Here is a 26,294-nt window from a genome sequence, read left to right on the forward strand (position 1 = left end):
AGTGAGCGTCCCATGAACCATTTTATTACCATAAGCAGGCCTGTGAAAGAACAGCTAACCGAATCTAACAGCTTCTTGTCTATTTAGACTTCTTGTTCCTATTAATTCATGCAGCATTTGTCTAGGAAAATGATCATGATTTATTTCTGTAATCTTACTAGCCTATAAACACAGGTCTAAGTGCTGTAGAATAATGTGTGCTGTAATCGCTTTTTTCCGCTTATGCCAGCTTGGAGGAAAAAACATTTTTCCTATAGTTTTTTTTCTTCATCTTTTGTATTTAAAGGGGTTTTCCAGAATAATTTTAAAATTGACAGTAGAAAGAAAAACGGAATACATTCTCAGCCCTGTTACCTGCTCCCTGCTGCAGCACTGGTAGTCTGACAGTCTCCTCTGGACCAGAAGCAATGACATGCCGACCACCAGTCACTTTATCCTGATAAAGAGCAATGAAAGTTTAACCTCTAAGTGGGGTTCTCCAGTAAAAAAAAAAACTTGAGAGGGGAAAGCCAGCCTGGAAAAAGAAAAAAAGAACAAATAATCATCCTTGGAATTTGCAATCCACTCCAGCTCGTAACATGAACCTGTAGCTTGTCAGAATCCTCAGTACTTGTCAGAATCCTCAGTGGTCAGGCCAGCGGTGGTCAGGACATCCTCTCCCTTTTCAAAGAGTCATAACTATTTTATTTTCCTGTCAGCGTATCCATACGAGGGATTGTTTTTTTACAGGACAAGTTGGAGTTTTTAAATATAATATTTATTTTTCTGTAAATGTACTGGAAACAGGAAAAAATTCTGAAACTTAACCGGAAAAAAAATGAACTTGAGTATAAATTGGTATGCATGCAAAATAGGAGCATGTTCACACTGGCCATTAAACAGACAAAACCTAAGATAGAATAAAAAACGTTGTTTATTAACTACCCTATGTTATTTATTTGCACTATTGCTTTTAGGTATTTACTTACAGCAGGGTATATGTTCATTTTGTTTCTATCTTAGGTTTTGTCTGTTTAATGGCCAGTGTGAACATGCTCCTATATTTTGTTCATTTTTTTCGGTTAAGTATCCGGTTCCTGCACTTAGTGCAGGTAAGGGTGTGACTTCCCTTTCTTTTAGTTGGACATGACGTTTATATAGTTTCTCATGGCTGGGTATCCATATTCCGGACCTGGTCCTGCTGGGCCTTTATGCACATTGAGGTTATTTTTGACATAGGGTAAGGTTTTAATACTAGCGGTTAGGATTGTCCTGATTTGGATACACCTTGATGCTGGTGGGATGGCTTGTACGCTTTTTTTTTTATCAAAAACTGTGTTTACTAAGTATCCCATGTTATTTATATCCACTATTGCTTTTTACTTACAGCAGGGTATATTTTAATTTTGTTTTTATTTTAGGTTTTATATGTTAGGATATCTTGTCTACCTTCAGCCTTAAAAACTATGAAACGTGAAGCAAATGACAAAAAAGTTTTGGATTCAGGAGAATCCAAATTTATTTGTAAAATTCAAGGCGATTTCAGTTCACCTCAAACCAGTGCGCTCATCTCTTTTGTAGTTTTTTTGTTTGTTGTTGTTTTTTTTAAATGGTGGAGAAAGTGTTCAAATTTGTAAAAAAAAAATTATCGCCATTTGTCGATGGAGCTGCGGTAGAGCTTATTTTTTCCTTGGTGAGCTACGGCAAGCTTTTTTTGAACTACGTAAAATGTTTTGAGTGCTTTTTTTGTATTTTTGGAGGACATCACTGCCAAAAAAGTGTAATTCTTGGGTTTCTATTTTTTTCAAATATGCATGCAAATATGTAATTTTTTATAGACTAGACATTTGCGAACGTGACAATATCAAACATGTTTATTTTTGTACTTTTTATTTATTTTTAATTAAGAAAAGGGGATGATTCCAAGTTTTATTTTTTTTTTTAAAACTTCTTTTTTTCCCACTTTTTAAATAATTTTTTAGGGACTTAAACCTGTTTTGCATATTGGAATTCTACAGTATTGCAGTATACAGTGAAATTGATATTCTCCTATGAAGCTCAACCACATGCAGCAAGGCCTACTGATGGCAGCAAGGGCAGCCTTCACTAGGACCCTGGTTGCCATGGCAGCCCATCAACACTCTGCGATTGCTGCACCGATAGGAGCTAGGCCATGCGCACACTGGCAGCTGTGAGTGATTGACAGCGGCATCTAAATGGTTAAACAGCAGTGATCGGAGCTAGTTATATAACACCGCTGACATCTGCTGCATATGGGGCAGGCCTTGCTTCTTAGCCCTGCATCCAACATGTGCTATGCATGTATGGCCGATGTTGGGAAGGGGTTAACCTGCATTCTGTGAATTGTAGATTCGCTCCTATTCATTTGTGTAGGAGCTGATCTGTAGTACTCAGGAATGACCATAAGACAGAGTTTTGATGTATCTCTCCACAAATTGTTTACTGCTGATTAATGGGGGTGCTGGGTGTCTGTCCCCCAATGATTTTGAGATTGATGACCCATCCAAAGGACAGATCACAAATATCATAGTAGTGGGCAACCTTTTTAAGAAAATATATGGTTTTAATGGTAATTTTAATGCCACTCTTTTTAGTTAATGTAGATCTTGAAAAGTTTAAAATCAAGGATAAGTAATATTTAATACCAAATATTAAATTATAATCTAATATGAATGACTAATACTAAAAAGTTGCAAAATATTAGGGATCAGTAAAAGTTATACCATGATGTGTGTGCCAATGAACTGGATGTAATAAATGGCTGATCAGTAAAAGAGATGTAATATAAATTGTGTGTTACAAAGAAATGGGGACAATAGGGCAGAGAAAATGGCTGATCAGTTATTCTGATCTGATGTAAATTATAAATTGTGTGTTCCAAGAAAATGATCTAATAAATGTTCAATTTTTTTTCCTTTTATAAGATCACTTTATTCAGTGTTCTCCAATTTCTATTTTTCCTCCTTTCTGACTCTTCACTATCATTTTGATGTTACTTCTCCTAATCCTTACTCTTCCACACCCCTCTCCTGTAAGGCCATGTTCAGTATTTGGTCAGTATTTTACATCAGTATTTGTAAGCCAAAACCAGGAGTGGGTGATAAGTACAGAAGTGGTGACGTGTTTCTATTATACTTTTCTTCTGATTGTTCCACTCCAGGTTTTGGCTTAAAAATACTGATTAAATACTGAACGTGGCCTCACACAAATGTCCTCTCCTGTGACAGTCTATTTTTCCTTCCCATTATAACATAGCTGCACAGCCACTCACTCTTTCCATCAATGCAGTTTCCACTAGCTCGCCTTTCTGCTTCCCACTCTGTCGGTGGCATTTAGGTGGTCAGGTGCATCTCATTACAACCTCAGAGGAGGACCTGGTGCGAGAGATGTCATAGTGTGACGTCAGCATTGGCTGCCCATGTGCCTCAACAACTAAAGCTGCTGTTCTAGTGTGGAAAAGCAGACCCCTAGTTCTTCCTATTCTTAGAGCTCTGTGGTGCAGAGGTTAGACTTGTTGCGATTAGCAGGGTAACATAACTATGCTACATAGCTTCCTAGTCATGTGACTTCGCAAAAAGTTACTTTTATAGCCCCATCAAGGATGCTTCTTAATGCCCTTTCAACCAAAAATAGTGCCAGGGTGGCACATTGGTGTGCCCTGGCACCATGAAACCCTCGATCTTGGGCTTAATGTTCAAAAAATATATTTCTTAAGTTACTAATGTGTGGAAGGGAGTCTGAGAGCATAGAATGACTATTCAAACCAAGTTCAGTTGCTCGGTGCGCCCTTGGCGTGCCCAAACATTTAAACGGGTTATCCAGGATTTTTATTATTTTTGTATATGGGGCTAAGAACTAACAGGCAGGTAGCTATTAACTACATGCCTGTTCTGCCTGAAGCCAATCTATGTCTGCTCTGAGCCGTCACGGATCGCTCCTGACGGCAATGCTGCGGCTTCCTCAGATGTCTTCTCTTCCGCTATGCTCTATTGATGAGGTGTCTTTCAATGTCATGCTGATTGACAGCCAACCCCTGCTGCCTAATTGTGGGGAGCCAGCGGTCAATCAGCATGATGTCTGCAGGGAATCCCCTCTGACAGAACAGACCAGAAGAAATGGTGCTGCTCTATTGACAAGAGGGGGAAAAAAGCAGGAGAATCGCTGGCTGAGATAGTCCCCATGCAGAAAAGGCAGGTAGTTAGCAACTATCTGCCTGCTAGTTCTTAGCCCTATACACAAAAATAATATAAGTCATGGATAACCCCTTTACGTGCACCTTCCCCCACTTGTTTGTCATGTATCTCCACCCTTTTCTGGCTCTATGAAGCTGGAGTTGTAGTTCAAAGGAAATGGGAGATGGAGATAGAGGGAAAACAGGCAGGTGGGAAGGAGCACTTAAAGGTTTGGCCGCGCCGAGGGTGTACCAAGCAACTGTGCTTGGTTAGAACAGTTATTCTATGCTGACAGTCCCTTTAACCCGGGTTGTAACAAGTGCTAAGATTAAAATTCCCTTAATGTCAGATTGCTTCCAGTTCTAAAACTCAAAGGTTAGTGGTGTAACTTCCCGTCATGTCCCTGTTCTTTGAGATCATCGTTTCTAAATTGAGATGCCCTAGTTCCTTCATTCCAGTGCAATCTGTTTTATACCCATGTATATGTAAGCACATGGTTGTGAAGTTAGAGCTTGGAAGGAAATCTCAGGGCATCTGGCCAGATCATTACTGTGCTCTGTACGTCTGCACATTTTGTAAACCATGGTTATGTACAAATGGTAAACAAACTCGTTATATGTAATGGAAAGATTTAATTTGCCTACGTAATTAAAAAAAATGGATCTGGGAATAGTGAATCCTTTACTTGCACCATTGTGGAAAAAATAGTTAATATATAGTTAAAATTGTTTTTTTTTGTTTGTTTGTTTGTTTTGTAACACAGCAGTATAGTAGGAATTTTACTTATGTTTGTTATGCGCTTGCAAATAGAAACACACAATGCCATTTTAGTTTTCTTGTTCATGACTATTCTGTAGTCTTTCATAAGTCCATTGTAGCCATCGCAGCTAGTGCGATAGATGCACAGCAGGCCCTGCAACATAAGGAATCATGTGCTTCAGAGGACAAAGCAATCTAAATACTGGAGCATGAATTTCGACTTTTGTATGATTATGTAATCATACACCACATAACTGTTTTCACAATAAGGAATTCCCTGATTCAGACTAAACCGAATGAAAAAAACAGCAGAACGCCACCAAAAGTTTTAAATATTTACTTAATGCAGTTTGACTCTTATAACAATTGAATAATAGTTCTCAAAATATAATGTTTATTTGTTAGATTGTTTCATGGATAAGTCTTGTGGAAAGGAATGAAAACAGCGGCAATCGTTAGATACTGGGTGCTTTCACACAGACAACAAGATGAGATGAGATGATATGCAGCAATTATTATTATAAATAGATGTTTTAATGTTTTGGGGGGACCCAACTATCGATCGGGAGTGTTTTAAAAATAATGGTGGAGTTCAGTGACCTGACTGGATACATGTATAGATTCCATCCCTCTGTGTTTTAGGACGCAGTGATTGACAGCTCAGTCGTCCAGTCTAATGCAGGGACGTTCTACGCTTTCTGTGTTTTGACTGACAGCTCGACCGTCCAATCCGAGACTGGGTGGTGTTGAGCTCTCATCAGGTACTGCCTTGTTTAGTACTTCAGGTACTTCCCTTGTTTACTTAGCAACTTAATTGGGCTGGCAGTCCCAGATAGCTCCCTGCTGTAGCTTCAGCTCGGTGTGTTTTTTTTTCCTCTGTAACTAGTGCATTGCTTGTTGATCTATCCCTGCCTGACCTTGGACCTCGTTCTGACCATCCATTTGTTTAACCCCTTTGCTCTGATCCACTATCCTCCTGGTATTTTGACCTCGGACCATTACCTGACTACGCTTTCGTCTCTTCCCTCTGTTTATGACGTACCCTCCTAGCTATTGACCTCGGACTCCTTGACTATCCCGACTCACAACTTGTCCATGGGAAGTGACTCAGTGTCACATTACAAAAGTTAATTGTGAGAATTTACAGAGGGTGATATAAGTATTGAACCTGTCACCAATTTTCTAAGTAAATATATTTCTAAAGGTGCTATTGACATGAAATTCTCCTCAGCAGATGTTGGTAACAACCCATCCAATCCACACAGGCAAATAAATCAAATCATAGATGTCAATAAATTAAGTTATGTGTAATAATGAGAAATGACACAGGGAAAAAGTATTGAACACGCTTACTGAAATGTATTTAATACTATTCCAATGTTTTGCCATCAATATCTAAGTAGTGGACAACCCCATTAATCTGTCATATCTCCAGAGGCCTAAGGAGGCAGATGGGATGATGTTCAGGGGCATTGCCCAGATCAGGCTGCTGTGTGGAGGAAAGGATTGCATTGTTTATGAAGAACCTTCCTAGTCTCCTCCAGTATTATAGAAGCCCTTGATACCAGAAATGTAGAGTTGTTAACTTGCTATGACTAACCAGCCTCTCATATAACTTAACTAGTGTGGAATATGGTAAAAGGCGTTTTGGGAATTATTGGTCTTTGGTCTAAAGCATCAATACTGGGGGAAAAAAAATTTGGACATGAGTGGTAATGATAATGTAAGTCCATACATGGCTGTAGAGCCAAACCCACTAATTTTCATTGGAGTTGGATGGTGTGTATTGGGACAGTGCAGCTATATACGCCATGAGATGTTGGAGGAATGAAGGGTGGGATTGTTGTATTACAAGATGCTCAAAGTGTTGTTGTCTCAAGGTATACCTGCTGCTACAAGTGTATGTCTCCCTCTGCCTAGATGACTTGTTCCTGTCTAATTTAGCCACATTTATCCTGTTCTTATACTATACTATATGGAGGTATCATACAAATAGCTTATTCTCCTGAACCTAATGTTTTGGGAAACATTTTTTAAGCTAATAAAAAGGATGATTCCAAATACATAATTGGAAGCAAAAAAAATAATACATACGCATCCTGTGATTAAATGGGTGCCATAAAATTTATTATTTTACTACATGGAAGCATTGTGGCAAAGTAGCTGTAAATAGCTTGGTACGGTAACTTCAAGGACCAGTTTGTCACGACCAGTTTGTGTTTTTTGTGCTTCTGTTTCTTTCTCCCCTTTTATAAGAGCCAGAACTTTTCTATCAGTGGAGCTGTGTTTATATATAAAAAAAGAGCTGAAAAGCAGCACTAGCAAATCGTTATATATATTATCCAGTTAGTACATTTGGACAGTGACCGAATCTTCATCATTTGAGCTCTGCAGGCCGCTATTTTTTATTTGAAATTAAACTACTGAGATACAATTGAAGACACCTGTATTATTCAAGGTGTTTTATCCTTTGTTATTACATATTTAAATTAGGCCATTGGGTCATATGCTTTCTACTGCTCTTACATAGCATATTATATTATTCCAATATTTTATTCTAAGCTCTATAAATGAAAATGTACTTTGTTCGTGGAACAACCCCTTTAGGTTTGTTTCTATATGAAAAAGGTCATCTTTATATTTGATGATAAGGAAAAATTTCCTCAATTGTAGACATGTTTTTAATAAATATCAAGGTTGGCCCACGACTTTGTCCAAGCTTTTATTTTGGGCCTCTGTGTATTTGAGTTTGTCATCCCTGCACAAGACCATTTGATCACATGTACCATATACTGCAATACTTTAATACTTCAAAATGTTGTCAAATGAACAATCTACTATTAAGCTATGCTTATGGCAGGGCTTCAGAGGAGTAGAAACATACTAAGATGGTAGCAGTTGTGATTGTGTCATGGGAGTCTAATGTGCAAGTAAATGGTCCCCTGGGATCTAGCCAATCCAACCATATAAATGCCACTGTCCTTGATTGTTAAGGGGGCATTTTAAAGGTTAAACAGCAGCGATCTAAACGAACGTCGTGGCTATAAGTGGCAGGTGCAGGCTATATAAACACGGTCAGCACCTGCAGTGTATGGAGCTGGCTCAGATCCTGAGTCCACCCCATACACCCGAACCTAAAACATTTTGTGAGTTCCTTGCAGAAATATTTCATATTTGTTCATTTAGTGTATATTTTTGCTTTTCTTTAGGTCTTATGAAAAGAGTTGAAGAAGAAATTAAATTTAATTCATATATGGTTTCTGAAAAGCTTCCAAAAGAATTGGAGAACAAGCGACTGACCCTGAGCTTCATGCAAAGAGTAATGAATGAGCAAGTAATCGACCAGTCTGATCTCACAGAACTTGAAGCCAAGGTATATATAGAGTATATGTCTACATTGACTGCCACTTTACACATAAATATTACTAGTATTATGTTTTATACAATATCTCAGTGTCTCCAGAAAGTCTTTAATCGAAATAGATGTTGTTTCACTGCATAGTAATAAACAGCCAAATAGCTGTATATCTGAAAGCATGCCATGTATCCATACGCTGTTTGAAGCACTAGATGATAAAATGCTGTGAAAAACGGCTAAACGGAAATGAGACCAGCACATGATAACTGTTCTCATCATGCAGTCATGTTTTCTTCCTTTTCCAGTTTTTATCAGATTGAAAACATTTTAAGCACATACCAAATATTAGCACCGCCTCAGTGCACCACCATCATATTAATTAGATCACATATCTTTCTCACACCATCCAACTCTATTAGTCAGTCCTATCCCCCTGCCTCCTACTCTTCCTTTATCACTCTTATATTTACAGACTGTAAATATAACAATTAGCTTTTATTATTATAACGTTGACTAGTCCGACTATAATTGGAAATGCATTCCTTTGCTAACTTCTGGTTACTCTTGGTGATCGCTGCAATTCAACATGTTAAAGAGTTAAGGCCCACATACACATTAGATTAATGTCGGCTGAATGTGCCGATATCGCCGGGTTCGGCCTGATGTCTACGTGTATGTGGGTGCCGGCTGACTGATGGTTGGGAGAGATGTCTGTTGGGCATATACGGTTTTATACTGTCTATCGCATTGTTCTCCCTGAGATAAGCCACTAGCCGACGGGTCAGTCAGCGGCTTTTTCCTTAGAGCACTCCTGTGTATGGGAGTGTCGGCTGAGATGGCTGTTGGCCAAAACATCGCTTAGATGTTATCACCTATCCATTGAGCAGGTGATAATCTGCTACTCATTGGTGAGCAGAACTGGAGCTCTGAAATCTGAATGGAGCCCTGAACAGACATGTCCACCACAGCTTAGTTCATTCTCTCTCGGACTACCAGATGTAGCCAAGTGCAGCACTTGTCTTTTGTAGGCAGTCACATCAAGAATGAATAACCAATGCCATGATAGGGCTGTTCTGCCTGTGCTAGTGCTTTGACTTTGTTATTCTTTCTTGATTCTGGTCACCTTTACCTCTGCATGATTATTTGTTATTTTTGCATATTATCTATGGTGCATTATTGCTTTTCCTTTATTCAGTCTCCTGATGAACTAAACATTGTGTTGGGGTATAGGTTACACTAGAGGTAATTATTATTGAAGTGCACAATGGAGACCAAAAGTTTACCTTTTTTTTTTTAAAGTGTAATTACTTCTGTCTGGTTGTTGTGATGCCATTTGTCTGGTAAGGTAATGAATTGAAAGTGCATGAAGTTGTCATCATGCAAGACCTTCATTTTAACCAAAATGCTTTTGAATATAGATATGGTCATTTAATTAAAGAAAACTGACTGCCAAAAGTTTTGCATGTACTATTTATTGATCACAACATAGAGAGTAATTCATTGTTTACAATGCCATAACTTAGTATTTTGTAGCATAACCTCTTGCTTTAATTACTGCATGACACCGACGGGGCATTGAAGCCACTAGGGTATTCAAGACACCTTGAGGGATCTTGCTCCATTCTATTTGCAATATATAGTGCCTGCCATCACTACCAACAGATTGAACTTGGATTCATCCTACCATAACACCTTAGACCAGTCTGTCTCTTTCTATTGGCTGTGTTCTTTGCCAAACTCAAGTTGGCTCTTCTGGTTCTTTGCAGAGATGAAAGGCTTCTTGACTGGAACTCGTTCATTCAACCCTACTGCTCTTAGCCGTCGCACCACAGTTTGGCGACTCACTTTGACCCCATATTCTTCGTTCATTTTTTGTGAAATCTGTACAGCATTTTTATGGACATCAGTTACTGACTTTTTCTTAATAATGTGGTCAACTCTGGAGGAAGTTTTCAGCGGTCGTCCACTTCTAGTTTTGCCAGCTGTTCCAGAACCTTCTTTTACTTTCTTTAATTATACGTGACACTTGACTCTGAGAACAGTTGAATTCCATAGCTACTTCTTTTTGGCTTTTGCCTGACTTCACCCTCAGAATAATAAGCTTCCTGACATCTGGAGATAAATTTAGCTTTATCTTTGCCATGTTTTAACGTAAAAACACACACACATAAAAAAAAAAAAAAAAAAAGGCAAAATTCGACTACCCATGACAAAATATGCAAAACATTTGACCTAGCAAATGTTGAAAACAAACATATAAAGGGATCAGACAATGTCAAACACAATTTTCGTCCTTATAGCTGACAACCATTTGCTTCCGGTTTACTAAAATCACCAGGAAAATGGCATCACTACAACCCGACAGAAGTAATCACACTTAAAAAAAAAAAAAAAAAAATGCAAAACTTTAGGTCGCCACTGTATATCTTATGTATTTTTGAGCTTGGTGGTAGTAATCTATTTTTATGATGCAAATAAATGTTGTGTTTTTAACCAGTATTGTCCAGTGTTAGAAAATAAGTAAAACATAAAACTATATAAATTTGGAATTGTCATAATTGTAGCCACAGAATAATGTTAACACCTTATTTATGCAGCACATAAAAAGACTTACATTTAAAATATAAAAAAAAACAATTACAAAATTGCTGCTTACTCTGTCGCCTCATTGGGGGACACAGGACCATGGGTGTTATGCTGCTGTCCACTAGGAGGCGACACTATGCATAATCTGAAAAAGATTAACCGTGGCTCCTCCTCTGCAGTATACACCCCTGGACGGCGTCAGCCTTCTCCAGTTTTTGCTTAGTGTCGCATAGGAGGCACACCTAAAACTTTTACTCCGTTTTCTCCGACGGGATTACAGATGAAGAAAAGTGGGTCTCCTGCGAGACTCCCGGCATGGCTCCTTCCTCTGCCCCCTTTTATGGGGTGCACAGTTGAAGTCAAGATGGCTATTCCCCATGTCGCTCCTTCCCCAGCCCCTCGGGTGCTGGTTCGAAGTCGAGACCCCCCTCCTCCCCCAATTCCTTTTGGTTTCTGGGTTGAGGTCGAGGCGAGGATATAGCCCCCTGATGGTGACAGCAGCAGCACCCTCCCTAATCCCCCTCTGGGGGCATTAGGTTGAAACGCCTCAGGTAGGGCCTGTACAAGCAGCACTCTGCAGCTCCCAGTAGCCAGCACACTGCAGCTGAATCCAGGGACCCCAGCCCTGCTGCGGGCTCCTGTCGGGGCCGGGAGGAGTGCAGGCAGGCATGGCACAACACAGGCACAGGTCCCTGCGCCCTGTCTCTGCGGCAGCACCAGCTCTATGGTGTCTCAGGGGGACTCTTCACAGGGCCCCCCTTCTGCTTATCCTGCCTTTAAATCCGGGGGGGTCCGGTTCAGATCCGCCCCCTCCCGGACTTCCGTGCCGGCCTGGAGCCCCTTTGGGCATCAGGCATCTAATTTAGACCGCGGCTCCGGCCTAGCCGCCACCCCCCTCTCCGGCCCACTCGCCGGATGACAAATATGACACTCTACAATGTCATAGAAGGGGCGGATCCAGACTGAAAGGGCGCGATTTTACAGCAAACTGCCGCCATTTTCAGCTCTCAGCCCCCCTTCTTCCTTAAACTTTACTACGGCGGCCATTTTCTGCTGCAGGAAAAAGAATTAACCCTGCAGCTACCGGTCGGCAGATACAGACCAGGCCTGCCAGTCTCCGGGGAGGCACAGGACTGTGGATGTTCGGCGCTGAACCTAGAGGCACACTGGTGGGGTAAGATCACAGCTGGAGTTTTTTCCCTCGGCTGTGAATCCTATAAGCTCTTCTGCATAGCTAGGGCCCTCTGCATAGCCACCCCTGTGCACTATGCCGGGCTCAAGGTCCAAGACAACCAGGCAGGACTGCTATTATGCACTCTGTACAGCCTGCAGTAATACTCTCCCCAGTGGCAGCACGTACCCTCACTGCCAGGACTGCATCCAGACTGCTATGCCAGAGCCCCAAGAAGCCCCAGCCAATGCTTCGGTGTCTAATGCCACGCCGGAATGGGTCACTCAGATGTCGCAATCTATGACAGTCTATAGATATCCTCACCTCCACATTGCTTCAGGCTCTGCAGAGTCATGCATCGGCTATGAACGCTACCCAGCAAAGGGAGAGCTCCACTCAGGGACATGACGACACGGGCACATCCACGTCTAGGTCAGGACGCAAGCGGACCCACAGGTCACGTTCATCTACTTCATCCCATACCACATGGTCATCCCCTTCTAGGGAGAGACACCGTAGTCCCAGGTCATCTAGACCGTCCCCTGCCAGGGACAGACAATGCAGATCTCCACAGCCATCCCCGACCAGAGAAGGCCTCCACCCCGGTTCACCCAGCAGGAGACGCCTTAGAGATGCACAGGATTTGGAAGACATCTGTGATTCCGACTCAGACAAGGAAACTGAAGGGTCCCTAATCCCAATCCCCCTAGCAATACAGCGCTAGTTGAGGACGTAATCTCATCCATCCATCGGGTGCTGGACATTTCTGATCCGCCCTCGGAAGCACCAGGACACAAGATTTCCTTTGAAGGAGTTCTGAAGCCGCCTAAGGTCTTCTTTGACCACCCACAGTTTAAGTCGATCCTTAAAAAGCAGTTCTCATAGCCTGAGAAGAAGTTTACCAATCGCAATTATCTGGAGGCGCGGTACCCCTTCCCACAGGAGGTCACCAAACAATGGACAGATCCACCTGAAGTGGATCCCCCAGTCTCTAGACTAGCAGCACAGTCACTCCTCTCACTGCCAGATAGTTCAACCCTTAGGAATGCAGCAGACCAGCAGGTGGAACGCATGGCTCGTTCAATTTTCGAGGCCGCAGGGGCCTCCCTGGCTCCAGCGTTCGCTTCAGTTTGGGCTGCCAAGGCCATCCTGGCTTGGGCCCAAAATTTACAAGCTGGCCTCCAAGTATCTGCTCCTGAGCTGTCGGACCAAGCGGTTCAAATAGCAGTTGTAGCAGATTACATGCTTCATGCAGCTCTGAATTCTGCAAGGGGTGTAGCGGGGATAGCATCAAACGCCATCACGATTCGGCGTATCCTCTGGCTGCGGGAATGGAAAGCTGACGCAGCCTCAAAGAAGTCCCTCACGCACCTCCCGTACCTCAGTGGTCGACTTTTTGGTGAACAGTTGGACACCATGATATCCAACGCCACCGGGGGTAAGAGTACCTCTCCCCCCCAACTGAAGCCCAAGCGCACTTACAAGAAGCGTAACCAAACTCGATTCTGATCCTTTCGGAACTCTTTGGGTTGGTCTGTCTCGCTACCAGCACAAAATAGCAACCGCGCCCCACGCAGGGACAACTCGCGGTCGACGCAAAAGTCGGACAAGTCCTGGCAGTCAAGGGCAGGCCAGTCAAAGTTCAAAGGAGGAAAATCTCAGATTTCCTCCTCATCATGACTCACGGACTCCGGAAGACACCCCACCTGTAGGCGGCTGTCTTTCGCTCTTTCATCAAGTCTGGCTGCCTATTGCAGAAGACAGGTGGGTCAGGGAACTAGTGTCTTCGGGATACAAGATAGAGTTCACTTCCAAAGTACGGCCCATACTGGACCTAAAACAGCTCAACAAATATGTACGGGTACGTCACATCCGCATGGAGTCCCTTCGGTCCATCATTGCATCCATGGAGAAGGGAGAATTTCTCGCCTCCATAGACATACAAGACGCATACCTGCATATACCAATTGCACCCGCCCATCAGAGATTTCTCAGGTTCGCAATCGACCAGGACCACTACCAGTTCGTGGCTCTCCCGTTCGGACTCGCCTTGGCTCCCAGAGTGTTTACCAAAGTCATGGGAGCCACCATGGACGTCCTGCACTCCAGAGGCATAGTAGTCGTTCCATACCTGGACGATCTCCTTATCAAGGCTCCCACCTTCAAGGACTGAGAGCTCAGCGTCTCAATCACAATCGACATTCTAAGTCGCCTGGGCTGGTTAGTCAACCTACAAAAGCCATCACCAACCCCGAGTCAGTCTCTGACCTTCCTGGGAATGTTATTCAACACCTTCAGGGGTCTAGTGCTCCTTCCCAGGGACAAGGCACTGCCTCTCCGTCTAGGAGTTCGCACCCTCCTCAGCAAACCCCCTCGATCTCTCCGGTTTGCCATGAGAGTCCTTGGCAGGATGGTGGCGGCAATAGAAGCTGTCCCATTTGCCCAGCTTCACCTCAGGCCTCTCCAACTAGCCATCCTCAAGTCATGGGACAGGAACCCTTTTTCTCTCGACAGGGAGTTCCAGCTGACGTCAACCAGGAGGTCCCTGCACTGGTGGCTCAAGCCAACCTCACTAACAAAGGTGAAATCCTTTCTCACGGGTCAATGGAAGGTTCTGACCACCGACGCGAGCCTGACGGGTTGGGGTGCGGTACACCTACACCACAGAGCACAGGGCAAGTGGTCCCCAGCGGAAGCGACCATGCCCATCAACATCTTGGAAGTTCATGCCATCCTCCTGTCGTTGAGAGCCTTCCATCACTTACTGGCAGCCTCTCACATCAGAGCACAGTCGGACAATGCCACGGCTGTGGCATATGTGAATCACTGTTACGGGTCCGGGTGGTGGAACCTCTGTGCCGAGGTGCAAGGAGGGACCCAGAGGGGCGTGACTAAGTATCCACCCGAACCGACCCTGGTCGTACGGCAGCTAACGACACCGTGACCAGGGAGGATCCGGGCTGAGGGACCAGGTGCTACTCTGGGGACGACCTTGTAAGAGAGCAGGTGGCTCCCACGGGTCAGATGGCTGGGACTGACCGGTATGGCGGATGGATACGGCAAGCAGGCGGAAGTCTCTGGTAGCAGACAGGTGGTCACAGTTCGAGAAAGCAGGGCAAGTAGCAGTCTTTGGGTTTACCAAGAAGGTGGTCACAGCAAGTGACAGCAGGGTCTCCAGGCAGGCTGGCAGGAAACAGGCAGGTGCTCCCAGATGAGCAGGCAGACAGACGAGGCAGGTAACTGGTGTGTGATCCCAGGTGAGCCGGCAGACAGACGAGGCAGGTAACTGGCAGGTAACAGGTGGGCGCTCCCAGGTGAGCGGACAGACAGACGAGGCAGGTAACAGGCGGGTAACTGGTGGGCGCTCCCAGGTGAGCGGTCTGATCGACAAGGCAGGCGGATGCTCCCAGGTTAGCGGACAGATAGCCAAGGCAGGTAACCGGCAGGTAACAGGTGAGCGCTCCAGGTGAGCTGGCTGGCAGGTAACGGGCAGGCAGGACAAGAAGTCAGGCTAGCAGCGGGACCTGAGGGCTGAAGCACAGATCAGACACAGTGCAAACAACTTTGCTCGGACACCTCCATTTTGGAGGAGGTGCCTTATATATGGGAGGTCCTCCGGCAATTGGCCGGGGACTCCTTAGGACGGCGCACGCGGTCCCTTTAAGAGAGGGGGAGCGCGCGCGCGCCCTAAGCACACAGCCGGGGAAGGAGCGCGTGCCGGAAGCAGCGGGGACAGAAGCTCTAGAGGACGCCGCGCCAGGAGCTGGAAGGTTAGAGGGACGGCATCTCTGCCTAGCAAGGGGCAGAGACGCCGATGCTACAGTACCCCCCCCCCTTTAGGCCCCCTCTTTTTTAGGCCAGAAAGAAATTTTCCAAGGAGAAGCGGGGCGTTGAAGTTCTCCCTGGGTTCCCAAGTTCTCTCCTCAGGACCAAACCCCTTCCAATCTACCAGAAATAAAAGGTCTTTCCTCTTACCCTCTTGGTGGCCAGAATACTCTCTACCTCAAAGACGTCTTCAGCGGAAACCGGAGCAGGGGGAGTACCTGGATTGCTGGAAAAAGAGTTAAAGACAACGGGTTTGAGGAGAGATACGTGGAAGGAGTTGGGAATCCGTAAGGTGGCCGGGAGTTTTAATTTGTAGGCCACTGAATTAATTTGCCTGAGGATTTCGAAAGGGCCGATGAAGCGAGGACCTAACTTGTAGGAGGGTATCTTGAGCCGTACATGTTTGGAGGAGAGCCAAACCTTGTCTCCCGGACGGAATTGAGGCGGATCTAGACGTCTCTTATCAGCATATCTCTTCATCCGCTCGGAGGACAGAAGAAGTGCGGACCTAGTGCTCTCCCAAATAGTAGAAAACTCGCTGACAAGAGACTGCGCGGCAGGGTTGTCCACAGAGGCGGAGACGGGAAACGGAAACCGGGGGTGCTGGCCATAGACAATAAAGAACGGGGACTTGGAAGAGGATTCGCTCTCGTAGTTATTATAAGAGAATTCGGCCCAATGAAGGAGGTCCACCCAATCAGAATGGTGGGCATTAACAAAGTGCCGGAGATAGCTGGTAAGGATCTGATTGATCCGCTCCACTTGACCATTGGACTGAGGGTGGTAAGCGGAGGAGAAATCCAAGGTGACGTCCAGCAGTTTACATGTGGCTCTCCAGAAGCGTGAGGTGAACTGAACCCCTGGATCCGACACGATGTGGAGGGGTAGGCCATGGAGACGGAAGATATGGCGGATAAAGTCCTTAGTCAGCTCAGGTGCAGACTGGAGACCAGGCTGGGGAATTAAGTGGGCCATTTTAGTAATGCGGTCCGCGACCACCCAAATGACAGTACACCCGGCAGAAACGGAGATCGGTAATGAAGTCCATAGCGATGTGTTGCCACGGGGCAACAGGTATGGGAAGCGGCAGGAGATGACCAGCTGGTAAGTGTCTGAGAACTTTGTTGCGGCCACAAGATGAACAGGCAGAGACGAAGTCTACCACATCCTTACGCAGGGTAGACCACCAGTAATGCCGGGAAATGAGTAGGAAGGTCTTCTTTTGGCCGGCATGGCCAGCTAGTTTAGAAGAATGACCCCAGCGAAGAACCTTCTCACGGTCAGGAGCCGCCACGAACGTCTTGCCGGGTGGTAGACGAGTCAAATCCAAGGGGGCCACATTCATTACCTTGGAGGGGGTCGATAATGTGCATAGGCTCCTCCTCTTGGTCGGAGGACAGGAAGGATCGGGACAAGGCATCAGCTTTGACATTCTTGTCCGCCGGGCGGAAATGAAGGATGAAATCGAAGCGGGCAAAAAACAAAGACCACCGGGCCTGACGTGGATTAAGTCTCTGGGCATTTTGGAGATATGCCAGGTTTTTGTGATCCGTGTAGATGATCACCGGGTATAGAGCCCCTTCAAGCAGATAGCGCCACTCTTCCAGCGCCAATTTGACGGTTTGCAGTTCTCGGTCTCCTATGGAGTAATTGCGCTCAGAGGAGGAGAAGATTTTGGAGAAAAAGACGCAGGTTACCATTCTCCCGGATGAAGACTTTTGGGTGAGCACCGCTCCGGCTCCAGAGGAGGAAGCATCAACCTCCAGGTAGAACTGTTTGTTGCAGTCCGGATGGTGCAGCACAGGGGCAGAGGAGAAGGCTTGCTTCAGGGAAAGGAAGGCCTCCTCAGCTTCGGGTGGCCATACCTTGGGATTCTCTCCCTTACGGGTGAGCGCAGATATGGGAGCAGTCCGAGACGAGAAGTGAGGAATGAAGAAACGATAGTAATTAGCGAAGCCCAGGAATCGCTGTATCGCCTTCAAGCCTTCCGGACGGGGCCACTTTAGGACAGCAGAGAGCTTCTTGGGATCCATTCGCAAGCCTGTCTGGGAGATAACATAGCCTAGAAATGGAAGAGAGGTCTGCTCAAAAAGGCACTTCTAGTATTTAGCATAGAGGTGGTTCTGCCTGAGCCTAAGCAGGACCTGACGAACATCCCTCCGGTGTGTGGGAAGATCCGGAGAGAAGACCAAGATGTCGTCTAGGTATACCACCACGCAGGAGTAAAGAAGGTCACGGAAGATGTCGTTGACCAGTTCTTTGAAGACAGCGGGAGCATTGCAGAGGCCGAAGGGCATCACACGGTACTCATAGTGTCCGTCCCGGGTATTAAATGCCGTTTTCCACTCGTCTCCTTGACGGATACGGACCAGGTTATACGCTCCACGTAGATCCAGCTTGGAAAAGATCCTGGCGCCTTTAAGGCGATCAAATAACTCAGAGATGAGCGGAAGGGGGTATTTATTTTTAACCGTGATCTGATTGAGTCCTCTATAGTCAATACTGGGACGTAGCGAGCCATCCTTTTTTTTGACAAAGAAGAATCCGGCTCCAGCCGGGGAAGTAGACTTACGGATGAATCCTCTGGCCAGATTTTCCTCTATGTACTCAGACATGGCCCGGGTTTCATCCGCAGACAACGGATAAATACGCCCACGGGGTGGAGTGGCGCCAGGTACCAGGTCGATCGGGCAATCATATGGCCTATGAGGTGGCAATGTCTCTGCTTCCTTTTTACCGAAGACATCAGCATAGGGCCAGTAAGGAGCCGGAAGACCGGGTAAATTAGCTGGGGTAGGTGGAGGACGAACCGGACGAACCGAAACCAGGCAGGTCTTATGGCAGAGCAGCCCCCACCGGAGTACTTCACCGGAATGCCAGTTCAACACGGGTTCATGTGTCTGGAGCCAAGGTAGGCCTAGCAATAGGGAGTGGGAGAGTCCGGGCAACACATGGAAGGAGATTACCTCAGAGTGCAGCATTCCCACCTGCAGGGTTATGGGTTCCGTGACGAGCAGGATGGTCACCGGAAGGAGTCTTCCATCCACGGAGGCGACTGACAGGTTCAGCCAGAGACTTGGTGGGAATACGGTATTTCTCAACCAGAGATTGGGAGATGAGGTTTCCAGCGGATCCAGAATCCAGGTGGGCGAGTTCAAAGTGACGGTTCTCTCCCCAGGAGATAGATACAGACAAAGTCAGGGTTGGAGAGGACTTACTTTTGTCTAGGGCGACCTCTCCGAGCGGTCCTAGACACTGGAGTTTCCCGGCCTCTCCGGGCAGGAACGGATCATGTGCTTCTTACTGCCACAATAGAAACAGCTCCCCTCGGCTCGGCGTGAGTCTTGGCGAGATTTGACCATCTTGGTCTGGTCGATCTGCATGGGCTCGGGTGAGTGCGCCCGGGGAGTGACAGAAGAGGAGACAGGTCTCTGGAAAGTAGGAGCTAGGCGGGGAAACCTTCTCTCACGGGTGGTCTCTTTGGTGCGTTCTTGAAACCGGATGTCAATCCGGGTAGCCAGCGACACCAGGTCATCCAGGGTGGTAGGAATGTCCCGACCGGCGAGCTCATCTTTAATCCGACCGGAAAGACCCTCCCAGAAGACAGACACAAGGGCCTCGTTATCCCAGGCAAGCTCAGAAGCGAGGGTGCGGAACCGCATGGCATATTGGCCCACGGTGAGACTCCCTTGGCGGAGACGTAGCAGAGAGGAGGCAGATGAGGTCTTTCGTCCCAGTTCATCGAAGACTCTCCGGAAAGCTGTGAGGAAAGACGACAAGTCGGACACCAGGGGGTCCCCTCTCTCCCACAGGGGGTTAAGCCATGCCAGTGCCTCACCAGTGAGATGGGACATGATGAATTGCACTTTGGCCCGGTCGGAGATAAACTGGTGAGCCTAGAGTTCAAAGTGCAGGGTGCACTGGTTTATGAAGCCCCGAGCTTGAGCGGGGTCGCCTCCGAAACGAGGAGGTGCAGAAAGCCGGGGTCCGGGGCAGGATGCCATGGTATTGGTGGGCAGCGGCGCTGCCGGGGTGCGAGTCGAGTGACTTGCGGTGGTTGCAGGTGGAGCAGTCAGTGTGTCCAGGCGGGAGTTGACATTCCGCAGGTGGTTCAGGATGGACTCCTACTGGGATCTCTGACGGGAGACTTCCTGGTATAGGTCAGAGAGCGAGGGAGCTTGGGTGCCACCGGGTTCCATGGTCCGAGCAAACTGTTACGGGTCCGGGTGGTGGAACCTCTGTGCCGAGGTGCAAGGAGGGACCCAGAGGGGCGTGACGAAGTATCCACCCGAACCGACCCTGGTCGTACGGCAGCTAACGACACCGTGACCAGGGAGGATCCGGGCTGAGGGACCAGGTGCTACTCTGGGGACGACCTTGTAACAGAGCAGGTGGCTCCCACGGGTCAGATGGCTGGGACTGACCGGTATGGCGGATGGACACGGTAAGCAGGCGGAAGTCTCTGGTAGCAGACAGGTGGTCTCAGTTCGTGAAAGCAGGGCAAGTAGCAGTCTTTGGGTTTACCAGGATAGTGGTCACAGCAAGTGACGGCAGGGTCTCCAGGCAGGCTGGCAGGAAACAGGCAGGTGCTCCCAGGTGAGCCAGCAGACAGACGAGGCAGGTAACTGGCAGGTAACAGGTGGGCGCTCCCAGGTGAGCAGACAGACGAGGCGGGTAACTGGTGAGCGCTCCAGGTGAGCTGGCTGGCAGGTAATGGGCAGGCAGGACGAGAAGTCAGGCTAGCAGCGGGACCTGAGGGCTGAAGCACAGATCAGATACAGTGCAAACAACTTTGCTCGGACACCTCCATTTTGGAGGAGGTGCCTTATATATGGGAGGTCCTCCGGCAATTGGCCGGGGACTCCTTAGGACGGCGCGCGCGGTCCCTTTAAGAGAGGGGGAGCGCGCGCGCGCCCTAAGCACACAGCCGGGGAAGGAACGCGTGCCGGAAGCAGCGGGGACAGAAACGCTAGAGGACGCTGCGCCAGGAGCAGGAAGGTTAGAGGGACTGCGTCTCTGCCTAGCAAGGGGCAGAGACGCCGATGCTACAATCACCAAGGGGGGACCCGCAGTGCCCAGGCGATGCGAGAAGTGACACACATTCTCCACTGGGCGGAAGACACAGGTTCGGTTCTCTCTGCGGTCCACATTCCGAATGTGGACAACTGGGAAGCAGACTTCCTCAGCCGGCAAGGAATGGACTCGGGAGAGTGGTCTCTCCATCCCGAAGTTTTTCGCCAGATCTGCCATCGCTGGGGGACTCCGGACGTGGACCTAATGGCATCCCACTTCAATGCCAAGGTCTCCAACTTCATGGCCAGAACACACGACCCGCGGGCGCTAGGAGCGGACGCACTGGTTCAGGACTGGACCCAGTTCCAGCTCCTGTACATTTTTCCACCTCTCCCCCTGATATCCAGAGTGGTGAGGAAGATCAAGCAAGAGGGAGTTCCAACCATCCTAATCGCACCGGACTGGCCCAGACGTACATGTTACGTCGACATCGTACAGCTCACAGCAGACGTCCCCTGGCATCTCCCCGACTGCTCGGATCTCCTGTCACAATGCCCGTTCTACCACCAGAACTCAGGGGCCCTCAATTTGACGGCGTGGCCATTGAGACCTGGGTTTTAACCCAGTCAGGCTTCTCGCCGGACGTCATTGGAACCATGATCAGGGCACGGAAGCCAGCCTCTGCTAAGATTTATTACCGTACCTGGAGAGCCTTCTTTACCTGGTGCGAATCTCGTGGCCAGACTCCCTTATTCCCTCCCCAGGGTACTTGGGTTTCTCCAATCGGGTCTGGAGGCCAGACTGTCCCTGGCCTCCCTTAAGAGCCAGGTGTCAGCTCTCTCAGTGCATTTTCAGAGGTGCATCGCTAACAAGCCGCAAGTAAGGACATTTCTTCAGGGGGTTTCCCGATTGGTTCCCCCCTACAGACGACCACTAGAAACGTGGGACCTCAACCTGGTGCTGACAACATTGCAGGAAACACCTTTCGAACACCTTAGGGAAGTCCCACTCCGCCTTCTATCCCAGAAAGTGGGTTTCCTTGTGGCAATCACCTCGCTACGCAGGGTCTCTGAACGGACAGCACTCTCCTGCAGACGACCCTTCCTGGCTTTTTACCAGGACAAGGTAGTTCTCGGTACGGTCCCATCCTTCCTTCCGAAGGTTGTGTCCAACTTCCACCTCAATGAGGAAATTTCACTGCCATCCCTCTGTCCGGTCCTGGTTCATAGAGTGGAGAAAGCTCTGCATACGCTTGACCTTGTCAGGGCATCACGTATCTATGTGTCTAGGACTGCGCCCTTCCGGAAGTCTGATTCTCTTTTCCTTCTTCTGGAAGGCGGCCCCAAGGGTCTACCAGCTTCCAAAGCTACCCTTGCCAGGTGGATCAAATCCACCATACAAGAGGCCTACCGCCTCAAAAATTCTCCTCTTCCAGCAGGTATTACGGCACACTCTACACGTGCGGTAGGGGCCTCCTGGGCCATTTGGCACCAGGCCCAGGCCTCGGCACAACAAGTGTGTAAGGCAGCCACCTGGACTAGCCTACACACGTTTACTAAACACTACAGGGTTCATACCCAGTCCTCAGCAGACGCGAGCCGGGGTAGACGTATTCTGCAGGCGGCGGTGCCCCAATTGTAGGGGCCTGTCTACACAATATTCGTCCATTGCTTCCCACCCAGGGACTGCTTTGGGACGTCCCATGGTCCTGTGTCCCCCAATGAGGTGACAGAGTAAAGGAGATTTTTGTGTACTCACCGTAAAATCTCTTTCTCTTAGCCTCTAATTGGGGGACACAGCTCCCACCCTGTTGCCCGTTCCGGGCCGTTATGTTGAGTTCTCATATTGTTTTTTTTTGAGCTCGTACATAGTTGCCTTCTTATAGGCATGGTTATGTTATCCATGTTACTTTCCTCCTACTGCTTTTACACAAAACTGGAGAAGGCTGACGCCGTCCAGGGGTGTATACTGCAGAGGAGGAGCCACGGTTAATCTTTTTCAGATTATGCATAGTGTCGCCTCCTAGTGGACAGCAGCATAACACCCATGGTCCTGTGTCCCCCAATTAGAGGCTAAGAGAAAGAGATTTTACGGTGAGTACACAAAAATCTCCTTTTTTAATTCCTCTCCAAAAAGAGTGAATAAAAGTTTGTAAGTTATATGTACTCCAGCTGAGAAATGCAGCTCATCGCACAAAAAGACAAGTCCTCTTACTGCTACGTAACAAAGATAAAAAGGAAAAAATAAAGATTAGTTATCAAGGCCTAGTTCTTGAAGAGGACCTATCATCGGGTCAAAAGTGGCCAGTTTTGGCTTTTATTTAATTCTCACGGCTTCCCTGAGTATGCCGGCTTTTGTTTTCTATATTCACCCTACAGTTCCAGAGATATGGGCCTTATTATTTAGTACTTCGTTTTATCATCTTTACCGAGGGGGCATAGCTCACAGGATTCTCTGAGGCAATGTCTTTTAGGCTGCTTTGCATTATTACCCTCTGAGCAACGCCCCCTTGCTAAAGACCATAAAAATTAGCACTAAACATAAAAAGCCAATATCTCTGAAAACATGCAACGGATTTAAAACAAAAAAAAAACCTGCTTACTAAGCAGAGCATCAGGAATATAGTAACAAAAAACTGACCACTTTTATCTTGGTGACAGTTTTTCTTTAAGTGGATTGAAATAACATGCACATCTTGTAAGAAAGATTACAGGGAACCTGTCTGCTGATTCATGCTGCCCAAACCACAAACAGAATGAATTAGAATGATGATAAAAGTTTTTGCAATCCACATCTCCACTAAGGACAATAGAAAAAAAAAAGATTGGCTGAAGTCTTTGATTTGGGCACATATGTCCCACAAGAATTTGGGGAATGTAAAGAGTTAATGCGCTAATTTGAAAAATCACTGCAGGACCAAGGATCCAGCTTTCAGATCCAGCCAAACTGCCCATAGAGACTGCAGAGATGGTTTATTACCGTCTCTTCCTTCTCTATGGCTGTATACACAACACTAAGCAATCACTGACAGCACTTCCTCCTCTGCAGTCAGTGGTCATGTGATCACTGGGTGTAGGGCGGGAGCATTAGCTGTTGGGTCCAAACAGACCCAGGCAGCTCTGCTGTGCAGCCAGGAGGCTGAATTCCCACTGTAACTGGAGCTAATGTGCCAGCCCCAGTTATAGAGGAAATCATATAAAAGACCTTTTGGGGGCATTTCAGTCCCCCATATTTTTTTAATTACCTTAAGGGGGGCACAATGTCTAAATTAAATTAAAAATGAAAAAGCAGGAAAAATAAATACTAGTAAATTTAAAAAAAGAAGCCTCTACCTATCCAAATCGCTATTAATCATTCCACCCATGTAAAAAAAAAAAAAAAATGTGAACAATATAGTTACTGAAAGGTAATCACAAATCAAAATGTTTTTTAATGCTCCATTGTAATTAATATAGAAAATGGGAAAACAGATGCGTATTACCTTTAATTGTTTTCCACTAATATCGCCCAGTGGCGGAAAACAAATAAGGTGTATGAAAATAATATAAAGATTAGGCCCCATGTACAACGAAAACAAAAATGCTAAAATGATTTGAATATCCAAATAAGAGAATTTTTACAACTCTTTAAACTATATGTATTTGCCTGTCATTAATATGGATAAATGGCATGGTCTTGAACTGGTTAAGGAAATTAAATGTTTGAACTATCAAAATGTAAAGTTATTTTGTAAATCACACATTAAACACCGAAAAGAAAAATATTTAAATGTTAGAATTGCAGTTTTTAGGTCACCGCACTTCCTCAAAAGGTGCGATACAAATCAAAACATCATGTGTACCCACAAATAGTATCAATAAAAACTGCAGCTCAGCACACAAAAAGCCCTCACACAGCTCCATTGACAGAAAAAAAAATGTAGAGGTCTCAGAAAATGGTGACACACATTTATTTTTTAAACAATAAATTATTTTAAAAAATCCTTATAAGTTTAGCATTGCCATAATCGTATTGACCTAGAAAATCATATAGTCAAGTCATTCTTACTACACAATGAACTACATAAAAATAAAAAAACAATGGCAGAATTGCAGGGGGGGTGGGTTCACTTTTTAAAGGGAAGTTGTCACTTGAAAAAAGTGTGCCCGTCGCCCGCACTTAGAGCCTCTGATGCTCTATTGTAGTTACAGCTGCTGACTTCTATGCACAGAGCAGTGACTGAACCTGCTCTCACGCAACCCCCGTGACTGAACGCCGAACGCTGCCGGGAGGAATAAAGTCCATTTTTTCCCTGCAAAGAGTCTAGTGTGGGCGCCAGGCAGGTTCAGAACTCTATTAACCTGCAGATTACCCGTGTATCTGTAGGTTAATAGCGTTTTTTTTTCACACGACAGGTTTCCTTTAAGTACATTGAAAGTTGTCATTCAAAATTACAATCCATCCCAAATAAAACAAGCCATCACACGGTTGTGTCCGCTAAAAAAAAAATACAAAAGTAATGTCTCTTGAAAGAAGAGGAGCGCTAAAGAAAAAGGGCAAAATTGAAAAGTTGCCAGATCGTGAAGGTAGTAATAGATTGATTGTGGTACAAGAACACAGGGATTCTCTGAAAGTTACATTTATGTTAATGTTTTCTAATCCACCTACACCTTTTAAATATTAACTTATGTTTTATCCCACGTCTTCAAATAATTTAAAAGGTCAAATATTTTCAATTTTTTTTGTTATTTTTTGCTTAGAATACTAGAACAAAATAGCTTAATACTTATTTAACTTATTTTAGATCCAAGAAGTTAATGCTGAAATTAATCATGTGATTGAAAAGAGAATGAGAAGTGATCCAGTGGATGACAAACTGACTCTTTTTCGACAGCAGGTGTGTTTTACTGTATGCTGAAAAATCTTATCAGCCCGCCCCTTCTATCCCTTATATTATTCAAAGCTCCTTGGCACTGTTCAGTTTATAGGAATGCGCATAAAAAAAACAGTGAAGCCGTTTGAAAGATATTTATGTCATACATATTGAAGACTCAATTTATTTGGTATTGAATCAATATACACAATTTTTACTTTTCTCTCAGGCAGCTATCATTTCACGAAAGAAAGAGACAAAAGCTGAAGAATTACAGGAAGCAAAGGAAGAAATTGCCAATTTGGAGAGGGAAATAACACAAAAATCTAGCCAGTCTCGAGACACTGATGGGTCTGAAATGTTAAGAGGAGATGAGGTGAGAAATAAGCCACACAACATACTTGTGCAAAATTGTCCTAATTGCTACACTCTCTTTAAATGAACAAAGCCGGGAGAAATCCTTCATATGAGTAATGTAGTTTATTAGTTTTAAGGTTGAAAGAAGACACAGCCAATAATCTAGCATGTTGATCCAGAGGAAGGCAAACCCCTCTTAAG

At 45.9% G+C, this 26,294-nt stretch overlaps 1 protein-coding gene across 2 annotated transcripts in view; it reads left to right on the top strand.

Moving 5' to 3' along the window:
* The window catches only part of IFT81 (intraflagellar transport 81), a 219,388-nt gene that overhangs the window by 76,903 nt on the left and 116,191 nt on the right, over window positions 1-26,294 (top strand). For both annotated transcript variants that reach the window (XM_073676298.1, XM_073676299.1), the window contains 3 exons: window positions 8,141-8,304; window positions 25,668-25,760; window positions 25,966-26,112. In XM_073676298.1, the coding sequence (XP_073532399.1) occupies window positions 8,141-8,304; window positions 25,668-25,760; window positions 25,966-26,112 (404 nt within the window). The remainder of the gene's footprint in view (window positions 1-8,140; window positions 8,305-25,667; window positions 25,761-25,965; window positions 26,113-26,294) is intronic.

The sequence above is a fragment of the Phyllobates terribilis genome, unplaced genomic scaffold, assembly GCF_046119375.1.
Source record: "Phyllobates terribilis strain yellow unplaced genomic scaffold, ASM4611937v1 Scaffold_1__5_contigs__length_1240528914, whole genome shotgun sequence".
Lineage (NCBI taxonomy): Eukaryota > Metazoa > Chordata > Amphibia > Anura > Dendrobatidae > Phyllobates > Phyllobates terribilis.